This window comes from Bacillus rossius, chromosome 1 (genome assembly GCF_032445375.1).
Source record: "Bacillus rossius redtenbacheri isolate Brsri chromosome 1, Brsri_v3, whole genome shotgun sequence".
NCBI classification, from domain to species: domain Eukaryota; kingdom Metazoa; phylum Arthropoda; class Insecta; order Phasmatodea; family Bacillidae; genus Bacillus; species Bacillus rossius.
Window position 1 is genome coordinate 268,323,239 of NC_086330.1, and position 13,454 is coordinate 268,336,692.

Genomic DNA, 13,454 nt, shown 5'->3' on the forward strand with positions numbered 1-13,454 from the left:
GGTCCAAACCAGATAGATTACTGACATAGTCCTCCTCTTCCCAACAGGTTTCTCGATACTGTGTTTAGCAGACTCTTCTACGTCGTGCGATAGGTAAAGAGCAGTAGTCATAGTTTTGAATGCGCACTTCTTCACTTGGTCCTCGAACTAATATGGTTTACCATATACACAGTCCAAAGACATGTTATATTTTAAAGACCCATGCATTGCTACTTCATCAGTAAGCTGATTGATTATTTTCTGCTTGATATCGTCAAGAAATTGCACATCTGAAACGTCAGGAGTGTCTGTTATGATATTCTGTGCTGTGCAACGGACATTAAAAATAAATCAATCAACTAATATGGCTAGCAGCCAAGATGATTAAATCAGAAAGTCAGTCTGGATTTATTTAATTTTTTTTTTAATTTGGTGATGGTGAGAGAATTTTACACTTACACAAAAATATATTCATTGAATTAAATAATTTGGTTTTAAAATTTTAATTCTTGCACATGGACACATACTTACTTCAGTGGTGAAGCCAAAATGCGATTTTTAGCTCAACAATGGTTGCCATTATTACATTCCTTAAAAGGGTACACTGCTGAACTGTCTGCTAAAATTCTATGTGTTTTAAAACCTATTTAGGAATATATGTAATGAGATTCAGTGTTTACCTTTCAGCTCCTCTTCTGTGAAGTCTTTGTGGTCGTCAGAAGCCAGATCTGGTTGCGAATCCTGAAAAAAAAAAAAAAAAACTCTTCGTTGAATATTATTTTATGAAACAATGTCACTCACTATTAACAATGAGTGAAGATGTTCATAAATAACCAGGCCACCTTCCTAGTTATCAGTCGATAAGTATGCATACATCACTAATGAAAATAAAGACCACCAACTATCAAACAACAAATGTTCTACAAGCTAACATAATTTAAAGAAGCTATGTCTGCTTGGTAGACTTGAAATTTTCATGAAAATCGTTTTAATATTAGCTGTGTGTGCCAACAATGGAGTATCGTCTGTGTGTCGTTGACTGGTTGAGTTTCTTTCAGGTACACGCCCGTTTTCGGCACACGATGTGGTTACTACTCGCTACCCGAGTTAGTAAACACGACTCGAACACCCCGCTGGGAGTAGTGATTACTTAAAGTAGGTATATCAAATTGTTCTTAAATACACATGTTAATACAACCACGCTTCCCTAAAAGGGATTTCCAAACCACAAAGATGTTTAAATTTCTACAGCAAAATGAAGAAAGGGCGAAATCAGTTTAGAAGAATTGTGTATTCAATTTTATTTTAATGGAAAAATCAAATATAAAGTTATTAACCTGACACTAAGCATACATTAGTATTTAAATGGCATTATAATAAAATTTAATAACACAATCAAAAATTCTAAATAAAATTACAGGTGAATAACGAGCGTGCATGCTTACTAAATACTACAAAAAAATTTAAAATATAACATGTAAGGGGCAATAAAACTGCAATAACGTTGAAATGACTGCAACATAAATGCTACGTAAAATACAATACTTTTAATAAAAAAATATAAAGTTTTTTAATAACCCCAGGGATTCTCAGTCCAATTGTAAAAATATATTGATTTGGTATGTGCATATTATATATCATTAATATTTCTTTTTTCTTGCAGCAAGTCTAAATTTCTACGAAGACCGGTTCTACAATGGCACGGAAACGGAGACGGATCACGTAAACGGAGACGGATCTACCGTAATATTTCACTATCGCGTCTGCTGCTTTCACAATTCACGAAAAGGTATAACAAATGGCATCCAATGAGATTACATTTAAAGGTTACGAAACATTAAAAAAAAATATATTATGTTTTGAAACCATAGCACGGGTAGAATTTACAATAATAATAAAATTAAATGAAAAGATAGAAATAGAACACTAGATATTTGCACTTGAAACAATTTTTAACGTATTTAGAATATAAACAAACATGGCTAGCACCGCTTCTATTGGTCGCAACGTAAACGGAAGAGCTCAGCATTGCCGAGCTCGTCCGTACATCCGTCTCCGTCTGCGTGCTGTTGAAGAAACTCTGTTCCGTGAGATCCGTCTCCGTTTACGTGATCCGTCTCCGTCTCCGTGCCATCGTATAACGGGCCTAAAGGAAAACTAAAATTATCAAACGCTCTTAAAAAGATCTTCACAAACTTCGTGTCCTCGAGTGACGTTTGCAGTTAAAAAATTACCTGCAATTAAATACGTCGAGTGCCGATAACTGCTGTTACCGAAATTGAAGTTATCTTCATGCACAATGGAGGTGGGTAAAATTGATTAAACTAATGCAGGGGGCCGTAATTCTTCGGCGAGGACTATAAACAGAAGGCCGACGTAACTTACTTGTAGACGGCGTGCAAATTGTGCGCCATCCTTGCACATGTGAACCAAAAGGTGTGCCCTCGGGACATCACCAGAAGCCGACACAAATCCTAATGTCGAAGAAGACGTTTTCAAAATACACTCGCTTGGCACTCCCGCATTTCCGTTACACACGCGGACTTAATTCACGCGACCGCACCAGTTCGCAGGCCAAAGAAGACGAACACCTCCTCGCAACACACACTCCACCCGCTCACAGCTGATGTCTTCTGACCCCACCTCTAGCGGCGCTCAGCGGAACTACTAAGCTGCGTAAATATAACGTCTTTAAAGGAAGCTCATTTCTTACATAATTTTACGTAGCCATAATATTCACATTTATATTGAAACAACAAATATTTAAAGTCTAATAAAAATAGCTGCACATATTTAAAATATACCGTTACTAGTAACCATCTACTAACAATTCACCAAATTAACCCAATATATATCTAGTAACTTCTTATAAATGTTAAAAATAAATTAACTTAAATTATAAAAAAATATGCTATAAGATTACGTTAAAATAACATTTCAAATAAAATATTTTTGTGTAAAAGCAGAGATCACTTAAGTCAGTGCGCACTGGTGACCGAGAGTCCCACCGAATCACAGTGATAACGAGCGGAAGCAAACGCTTCCTGAATGGTCCGCCCGAATAATGAAATAACTTTCTTTTACGCCAATCTCAAGAAAGAAACCATGTCTTATTACAGTCTACGGAGCGAGTAGATTTATTTCGTGATTTATTTCGCATTTCAGTTGACGGTACATGCATGATCGTCAAGAATATATGGAAAGCTAGGAAAACATCGCCAAAATGACATAACTAAGATGTCACACGATAAGCTAACTAAAAATACAATCTAAAGCTATATTTTAAACATAGAATAAATAAATCCAGTGTGATTAACTTTTCAATCTTAACATATTTAGTTAATGTAGTAAATTCCAGTAGCGCTAACACGTGCCAATTACATTTGTGTCTCAGTGTCAGTTTAAAAAACTTAGAAAATATAACACATCATTAAGCATGAAAAATCACAAAAAATCATCAAGAAATATGTTAAGTGTTTAAAGTGTTACAGCAATTTTATTAGTGACATAATTTGAAGGAAAAAATCAAACAAAAAACAACTAAAATGACGTTTGTTATGTACAAATTAACACTTGTCATGTGTAACTAAACGGGCATTGTAGTGTTTTTCAAGTTTTAAGATACATAGCACGCCATCTATCTGCTTGTAAGTTCAAAACATTAAATCAATTGCTTTGTTACTTACCAGAATACAAAGTATTGTATACATTTTATAATTAATAGTAACAATTACCTGTGCATAAACAAAGGTGTACTTTTCCTACTGGGGAAAGACTATTATCTATCGATATGAAAAAATTGTAAATTGTGCTTTACGACATAATACTATTATCAAGTTTGTCTTGCCAAAATACATTTTCTTTTGAAATGTTGTAAAGAATTAACACACAAACATAAATTTTAAAAATAAATTGTTGTTGCTATTACTAATTAATTTAATGGAAAAAAAAACTAAACATAGCCATATTCAGAATACATATATTATGTTAAAATAGACGACTCCGTTACAGATTTTTTGAAAGTATTTCCTATGTAATAATGCCTTTAATAATTTATTTATATAGAACTTAATTTATTTAACATTATAATAATAATAATATATATGTAATTTAAAAGTGCAAGATCGCTATTCTACCTCCATCTCCTGCTTGATAGCTTAAGTTAGAATAATTTTCAGTGTACATACAAGATTGTGATTTTATAGATTAACAATATTGATAATTTCCCCAAGTAACGTTATCGATGCGTAAGCGAAGGTCACTAAAACCCCAGAAGTGTTAAATGTGACATGCAGCGTGAAAATACAAATCTTATGTAAACAAACGTGGTAAGCTGTGCTCCCAAATGTAATTCATATGTGAACCAACTGTACACAATGCGTCAAAATTCAAACGACAGACTTTGGCTGCCGGTTTATAACGAAAAACAAGTTGGAAACCTATGAAGACTTACAATCTTAAGTGTTTTCATTTCAAGTTGGAGCTGATCAAATGGTCTATTGAAAATAATAGAGAAAATATTTAAGCTCAAACAATAATTATTTGCGTAATACTATATCAAAAAATTTACAGAATCACCTCAAAACTGGTCGCCGTGTAAAAAAAAATTAAATAGTTTGGGAGTAGCAATAAGTGAGATAAATGTATGGGAAATTATGGTGTTATTTCAAATAATTCATTTTACTACAGCAAAATTTTACCAGACGCTTAGAGCATCACCTTAAATACAATTTTCGCAACAAAAAATGTTGTTAAGTGCCTTCTTTACAGGCGTACAAAAGCCTTAGAAAGCACAGTGGACACGTACATGTGTTTTATACGTGTTTTTTTTTTTTTTCGTGCTGAACCTGCGGTTGAATTTAGTCGGTAAAAATCTGATTCATACTGAAGAAATAGTTCTGTCAAGGGAAAACAGAAATACCAAAATCTGGCACTGTCAAACAATTGGCCCCGACGGTAAAACGGGGGAAAGTGGAGAAAGTCTAGAGTTTGTTAAGAGCCGCTCATAACCTCGGTCGTGAAATGTTCCCCGGCTTTGAGGCCGGAGCCAGACCCTCGCAATGCTAACAGCAGCTGAAGTTTCAGGAGGCTGTGAAAGTTACAGTAAATGTATGTACTTTTCAACGAAGACTGAACCTCGAATAAGCGAAGGATTCTTCGGAGTTTCAGACGACTGAGTATTTGTAGAAACTTCGCCAGATCACGAATTCCAGTTCTGGGTTCTTTTGTGAACAATACAAACATGGATTCAGGAGCAAGAAAAATATTTTTGTTAAAAACGTTATAAAAAGTTTTAGAAGTTATTTTCCTGGTGATCTCATATTATTGTTGTGACTGGTGACACAAGTGAGAAAACTTAGGGCCCATAATTCAACAAATGATATGATTAACTTCTCAAAGATCCAGTGCAGAAGTTGCTTTTACGTCTACAACTAGGAAAAAATTGTCTTTAGAATTTTGATGTAAATTTCCAGTTTGGTCGCAGGCCCTATTACTTCAGATGGGAAACAATCTCAAACGGGTGATGAGAAGGACCGCACGTACAGACAGCGCTTCAGCAATTTTGGGATCCCAATTCCAAACAGCATATTTGCAAAAAAAAACCCAGATGTAATGGTGGACAGAAAGTATCGTTGTCTGTGGTTCGTGATTGGACTATTGGACTAGTACATATGCACAGGCACACGCCCACAGTCATTATGTGCGAACGCGTCCTGAAATTGCCCGGCAAAATAAATGATAACGTCTTCCCTTGCAGACGGCCGCTATCGCAAGAAAGTAACAGCTGGCGCGAGCGTAACTTGTTGCAGCATGTCGTTGGTCGTGTGCAAATTATAATTTGCATTCGCTTAAGGGTTTTTTTTCATCACGAACACAGCCTAACCCTGGGCACTTCCGACAGGCTTGGGTCAATCGCCCGAGTGCGTGTCGTGCGGGCGAGGGATAATTCAAGTCCTTATCGCCAGGAGCGGGGTGGTAGGGCCTACGGAGGGGAGGGCGCTGATCGCTATGCAAGGGCTGGCGTGACGCCGCGAGCCCCGGCGACGGGAGGTGCGCGTGGCGATGCCACCACCATCTCTGCACTGCGAGGAGTCCACCATGACTTCCCTGAGCATGCGAGGACTATTCGTGAAGTAAGCTCCGTTTAGCCTTAAAAAAAATTAAACTCGTGACAAAAGTTTTAGAAGTGAAACTTCTTTGCTGAATGGGGCTACAATTTTCGAGCGTTACGAAAATAACGATCGCATGAGGGCATAGTTAGGAACGTAGTGGGGGAACCAGTAGAGACGGAGAGTGCGTCAGCGGCGACGCCATTCCAACGCATTCACTAGCGGTCGAATGGGAAGATATCAAGGGGAGGGGTTTAGGCACGTAGCGTAGCATGCTATGTGCTGGTTGTAACGGCTGGAAAGGGAGAAATAGAAATGATGCAGCAGTGATGCTACGGAATTTACGTAAAGCTGCTTGTGATTGTCTACTCCTCAGTTTTCGTTTCGGCTAACGATTGACGCTACCATTTATTTTATGTAAAGTATCTAAAATTTATTTATTCGCCTGGAAAAAGGGTTATTGATTTGTGCAGTTAAAGTTTTAAGTATCATTAATTTTTTATGTGAATAGTGTGATTGAAAATGTAAAAAAGACGTATAGACTTAAGAGGTTAGCTTTATAAGTGTAATTTATTTTTGGTATGTAGGTAAACCCTGTGATTTTAAATGTCAAAAGAAGTTATAGACTTGTGAGATAGACTTTATAAGTGTAATTTATGATCGATTGGAGTGTGTTTTGTTATTTAATTTTATTTAGCTCGAGATCATGATTTAACTTCATGCCTAAAAATAATAAAAAAAGGCAGAAGCAGATAAAATGTATTATCAAAGGCAATGTGAGATTTATACCGGCAAAAGAGGCACCAAAATGCAATATTACAGGATGTGGAAAAAGGTTTTTTTCATTTGAGATCATACCCGCATCCTTACTATTCTCTATTATCTCTTGGTCAATAAAAAAATACTAATAATTTGTCTTCATCTATACCTAACAAGCAAGACGTTTCACTTCTGTCGTACGTTGACTCCACGCACACATTTTTTATTGGCAGTCTACTTCACATTGGCATATCTAATTCACATTTTCACATGATCACGATTCGGTTCCAAAATCTTTTCGTAACGCTGCGCCAGTTTCTTTAACAACTCTGCATAGAAGTTCGCCGCCTGGGAATGGACTGGACGCCTTGGCTATAGGCATCATGGACTTAGAATTCGAAATGCAAGTAGCCTAAGTACAGGCGCTTAGTAAACATATCTGGAAAACGTCTAGCAATCTCCGTACTCGAGTCGAAAAATTATGGCTAATGGTGAGTCAAATTACAGAAAAGCGAAAAAATTACGATTGTCAACTGATTTAATTTTCAGCATTGCGATAAGTGCTTGTAACTGAATGGCGATTATGTGAAAATGTAAAACAGGTCTGTAGTAAACTAAAACTGTCAGTAAAAATTTTTTCTAACGAGTATTTTTTCAATGGCCAAACAGAGCTTACTTTACGAATAGCCCTCGTATAACGGACATACAGAGGGACCGGAAAATATCACGGGTTCAACGACATCCAGAATAGACTCCACAGTCATCTGCATATTGGGGAAAATGTCACTAGTTCATTGGCTGCTGACTAGGTAACTTGTGATTCGATGTTTCTTGGGATCAAGATTTCTTACTGGCCCATAGTCTTCCATAAAACGCCCATTAGCTTGCAATGAGGTGTATCCACCCCAGTGGTTTCTTCCTTGTTACTGGCAGCCGTATGCAAGGGAAGCCATTGCCTCATTCGGCCAGGCCATTCAGGACTTTTTTACTTCCGCACTGAAAAGGTGTGATGGATGTGATTCGTGTGTCTACAGTGGACAAGTATCTGAAAGTATCTCAACCAATCATGAAACTCAGACAATCTTAGAGTGTTCAAACACTAAGCTGGCTTTCAAAACCTTTTTCGAGAAAACTGCATGCCTATACCAATAGTAAATTTACCATAGAATTGCATATGTTGAAACTTCCATTACATATTTGAGAAAGTTACCAAAAATCTTTTGGGTTGAATTGAAGGATTTTGAGGTTACCCCGCTCCTCCATTCCTCTGTTCCCCTCCCCCAAAAAAATCCTGAGAACCTTAATGTCGTCTAACAGTCTTAGTTATAGTACAACCTTTGAATATTTTCGTATGTTACCTCGATCGTAACCACAAAATTGAACAAGAACACATTGCTGCCATCTAAGGTTAGTTGAACTGACATCCTATTCGTGTACACAAATGATAACGTAGTTAAAACATTTTTGATTTTAACAAATTACGTAAATGCATGATGTTTATAAATATGTTATATTATCACAAACATAAGTCATGATGATTGTGTTATTTATTACAAGAAGGAATACTCAAACATCTGATTTGATTCCTTCCCTTCGCGCATGCGCATTGGGCAGTACACAGTTGGAATCATGATTGGAGCATTACAAAGCTTTCTTCTTCTTTTTCTAGCTCTTGGCTAGACGTGTTTTTAAATATAGGTGACGGTCGCTGAACTGGTGTGTGGGCAACACTCAGTTTTAGTAGCGGTCGCGATTGTTTATAATATTAGTAGTTAAGATGTTAATTTTTGGGATCCCTTTGAAATTTCGACACGGACAGAACCTGCGAGCATTTCAGTTTGGGTCTATATAGTTGTTAGTTCCGTGTATTCTTTTTCTACTCATCTTGAAAATATATCAGTTTGTTGAGATGTATGGTAGTGAGCTCGCAGCATGACTTTGGTTACAAATGTGTCTTGTTCGTGCGGTAACTAACTATCTGTGATGCGCAAATACGCGTGAGGGTTTTAAGATAAAGTAATTTTCTGTAGCTTCAATATTCTAGAAGTTATGTTAGAGAAAACACCTTTAATAAGTTTGAGCACTCTTGTTTGCCCACTCCTGGTGGTTTCAGCTCGCAGTTGAATGCCGGATGGCATAGTACGTTTAATGTGCACACGCGACATTTTTTGTAACGATATGGTTCTGATTTTAAATTGGTTTGTAAATTGTTCTCTAGCCTTCAGGCTTGAGATGATGGTTGAAGAGTGAGATAATGAAATAGATAATTTGGCGAGTTTTGGGAAGTAAACATGGTTGAGTTAAAATCATTGTAAGTAGCTGTGTGGAGATCGTTGCAAAAAGTATTTAGTGTATAATGGTCAAACAGAGTCTAGGAATGCATTGATCTTTAACTTGAGTGGCGTCCTGCTTGCTCAATTGGTCAGGGAGTGGTCATCCTCAGGAATTTGCAATATTGTTACGAGTTGTAAATTTACATGTTTTATATGAAATATGTTATGTAAGTTCGCGAGGAGAGGAGTACTGTAAAATTATGCTTGATCAATCAAATAAAGACACGATTGGCTTTGAATGTATCAAAAACTTATATAATTGACATAAATAATATCAGTCATGTTGAATGTAGCTTGTTGATGGTTCACCATTGTATAAATTGTGTTAGTAGCAAACTATTGAATTTGCTGTTCCTTTCGTAAGATTGTGATTACTTCAGGTTCCTTGTATAAGCCAGGAGCTTGATATATAAGCGTACGTTGTAAAATAATGTTGATACGGAAAAATATTTAAAGAATACTAAACAAAAATTAAATTTAATGATTGTTCATCCTTGAAAACAAAAAAAAATCCAGGGTAGCAGCTAGCGTTTCTTTTAACTTATTATGTAATTTGCAACCGGCGCGTAACCCCCCGGTTATGTATTGGTTACAAGGAAAATCATGGAGTGGCGTGAAAGAATCTACAACGAAGAAAACCTAGAAAAATAACCATCTATAAACTGGAAACAAAGACGATTTACTTATTATTTCTGTGCTATCCAAAATTTTGCTTATCTGTTAGTAAAGACTGCTATTTTTTTCTGATCACGTTTACAGGTGTGGCCACGGTAATTTTTATTTTATATTTATTTTTACTGTGGTGCTTGCGAATCCGTGCGGCGGAATCGGTACAGTGATAGTGCAGAGTTCTCGCGGCGTTGGGGGCAAGGCTGAAGGTCTCCGCCCAGTACTTGCCGGCGTTAAGGGATTAAGGTCGGTGCCAAGAGCTCTCGGGCGCGGGTGACGGACGTCGTGAAGCGAATGTCCAATCAGATCGCGTGTCAAGGGCAGGGCTTATCGCTCCTGGCTGCTCACGCGAGCCACTGGCCGGGCCAGCTACTAAAATGCTAATTCCACCCCCCCCCCCCCCTCCTCTTGTGCGCGTCAGTTGACCCGAAACACGGTAGGTGTTTTCTAAACCACTTTATAATACGTGTGGTTTGAAAAGCACCCCTTAGGAAGCACATGGGTGTGGAGGGAGGATCTCACTGTGCAGAAAAAAAGTTGTCTACACTTACAAAATATTCCTTTGGAAACCAGTTGCCAAAATAAGTAGTTTGTAATACTACAAGAAATATATTGTTACTTGGTACAATAGTCATTATTGCATAGACTATATGAATTACGTTTTTCAAAATAATACTGAGTATTTCTTAGGAAAATTGGGGCATAATTTTGTATTTTCATTGATGTCTCATTCAAGCATAATTTTTTAAACCACGTAAAATATAATATGATATTTAATAATTATACCTTATTTTGTTTTTTTAAATGCTTATTCATGTGTGCAGTTAATACTGGAAAGCTATACAGGGAACAGTTTACAAATAACTTTTAACTACTGGAAGTAATGGGACAACACAATGCATAAATTCCCAGGTAAGAATCCGAACCCAGTATTACTGCGAACATTATTTTGTAGTGATACAGTTGGTTTCATGTAAATGTACAAATTTACAACTATCTTTAATTTTACCTGTATATTTATTTTCTATTTACAAAAAAAACAGTGTATGTTAAAACTCTGTAGTATCATTTGCGTTTCGATATTGGTCGAGTTACCTTCAAATCATCGTCTATTGTTGGCACACGAATCACACAGCCTTTCAGTGCGGAAGCAAACGCGTCCTGAATGGCCCGGCCAACCAACAAGGCAGTTGCTTCTCTTGCATTCGGCCGCCAATCACAAGGCATAACGTGCTGTGGTTCGGATTATTTTTACGAAAAATAACAGACTCTTCCAATCGTCAGTTCTATTACTTTACAAAAATAGTTATTTGTAAACTTGTCAAAATAATTAAAATATTTTCAATTTGACTCTCCAAAAAATAGAACATATTAAACTGTACAACGTTTTGCTATGGAATTCATAAAACTAATGGTGTATCCAATCGAGAACTTATTGCCGTAGATACATAGTATGCCTCAGAAGACCTTAATATTAACTGTACAGTATTTTAATAATTCAACAGCATTGCCATAAGAATATGATTGTAAAACGTGCAACAATAATTTAATGTATAGTATTAAAAAATCGAATACTAACTCGTCTGTTAATGTGCGTCCCACAAATATTCCAGCATTCGTATTATGTTAACGTCGTTTCATGATGCTAATAGTAGTTGGAGGTATTGCTATCAAACACGTTCAAGAAAAGTTTCTTCGTTCCTTTGAACGGAGTTTTCTGCATTGAAAACTCAGTAAATGTGATTTTCATCAGTGTTAGTGCTAAAGTTACATTTTTATCTAGTTCAGCAAAACGGATGAAATGCTATATAAATTATTTATTTTGAATTTACTTTTGCTTTAGCAATGTCAATGATAATTTTAAAAAGTCAAAATACTTAAAAAAATTGATAAAATACTACAGCGTTTAAAAAAGCATAAAACAGATAAAAGAGAGATCATTTTAATATGTATATGGCAGCCTTATGTATTTATTTGAATAAGACTGAAATAACGTAAATTACAAATCACTAGAATACAAAATTTTGCATTTTTTAAAAATAACAAACCACAGCTTGCAGTAAGTAATGGTTGGACAGATAACAGGACCAAAATGTGGCTTCTCGCTGAAATAAATACTGGTGGCCCGTTGCAACATTTTTCTTGCAGAACGCACAGTCAAGGTTTCGTACCACGTGGGTGGCAATCACTGATGGCGAGTAGTCGATGGAGGTGGATGCTCAAGTATTTGGCGAGGTCGATTATTCTGACGGTCGATAGTGCGCAGTGTTACACCATCAATCAGTCGTCCTCACAACAGCGGCAAACAAAAAAAAAATCACTTCCTGCCATCCTATTGATTCCCGTTATCCATAGAATAACTATATGTGCAAGCTACACCGTAAAAGGAAAAATATGTGGCCCGCTAATATTGAAAGATGTATTTTTGAACAGCCTATAATATCGTATTAATGTTATTTTGTCAGACAAAAATACCATATAAAATTAAAATCACCTGCTTAATATTTAATTTTTGCATTTAAAACACGAAAAATTATGTGCGTAAACAAAACAATAGAAAAATTGTGACCCAAAAACTTTGACTGGTTTAATAATATGTTACAATCGGGTGTAAATACCACACAAGATACAAATGTGACACTATGTAATTGCAGTTTTGTATTGACCACCATTGGAAAAGCTAAGTGGGAAGTGCAGAGAAACGGCGCGAGGCCGCAACAAGATGGCGCGTCACTCACCGACTGGGAGCAGACGATGCTCATGGCGGCCGGCGGGAGCCTTGTGTAGCCTCTCAGTGCGCGCCGAGAAGTATTTTCAGGCCGCGAAGCCTCTGGCCGCCTCCCAGAGGGATACCGTTCTACAAATGTCCAGTCTCCCGTTGGCCGAGAACACGACCTCGCACTGAGGGTCCGATGCCCAGCACGACCCCCTCCACGGTCCTGGCCCCAGCACAACCCTACTGTCTCCCCTGCCATTCCCTGCACTCTTCATGCTGTCTCCACACTACTGTGCACACCACCTCCTTACATCGTCTCCCATACCACAATCCTCACACTGTCTCACCTACCACAACCCAATGTTATCACCACCTCCTCTCATCACCCTGCTATCTTCACCAACATTTTGATTACATTCTCACAGCATTTTCACAACGACTTTACCCATACACCACTATCCTACACAGCATTATTCTACTACAACCCTGCTGTCCCGACTACCCTCTCACAGCATGTTCCTAATACAACCCTATTGTCTTGGACACTTTCTAATAGCATTTTATGTCTTGACCAACCCCACATAATATCTTTCCTCCCACAGGTTTACTCATTTGAACAACCCACCATTCTGCAGTTTTGCCACTATCTATCTGTCTTGATCATATCTTCTCTCTCTGTCTCCCATATTACAGCTTTACTGTTTTGCCCAACTCCTTAATCTGTCCGCTACCACACAGCTAAATTCTTAGAAGCGATAACTAAAATAAAACACTTAATTGGGTTTATAAACAGTCACTTTGAGAAAATTATATTGAATGGTAATGGTACACCTGTTCACTCATCAAAAATTTGAGCTAACTACATTTTATTAAGTACGTATAGATAGA

General features: G+C 37.1%; 1 protein-coding gene across 2 annotated transcripts in view; it reads right to left on the reverse strand.

Annotated features, from left to right (window-relative positions):
- Positions 1-13,454, reverse strand: part of LOC134527584 (calcium-binding protein E63-1) — a 136,080-nt gene that overhangs the window by 79,772 nt on the left and 42,854 nt on the right. Inside the window, exons 1-2 of one of the 2 annotated variants that reach the window (XM_063360399.1) lie at positions 12,589-12,747; positions 660-720 (exon numbers count right to left, since the gene is read on the reverse strand). In XM_063360399.1, the coding sequence (XP_063216469.1) occupies positions 660-720; positions 12,589-12,612 (85 nt within the window). In that variant the 5' untranslated portion in view covers positions 12,613-12,747. Of the gene's footprint in view, positions 1-659; positions 721-12,588; positions 12,748-13,454 lie in introns of those variants that run through there. The other variant, XM_063360398.1, reaches the window with a different exon arrangement.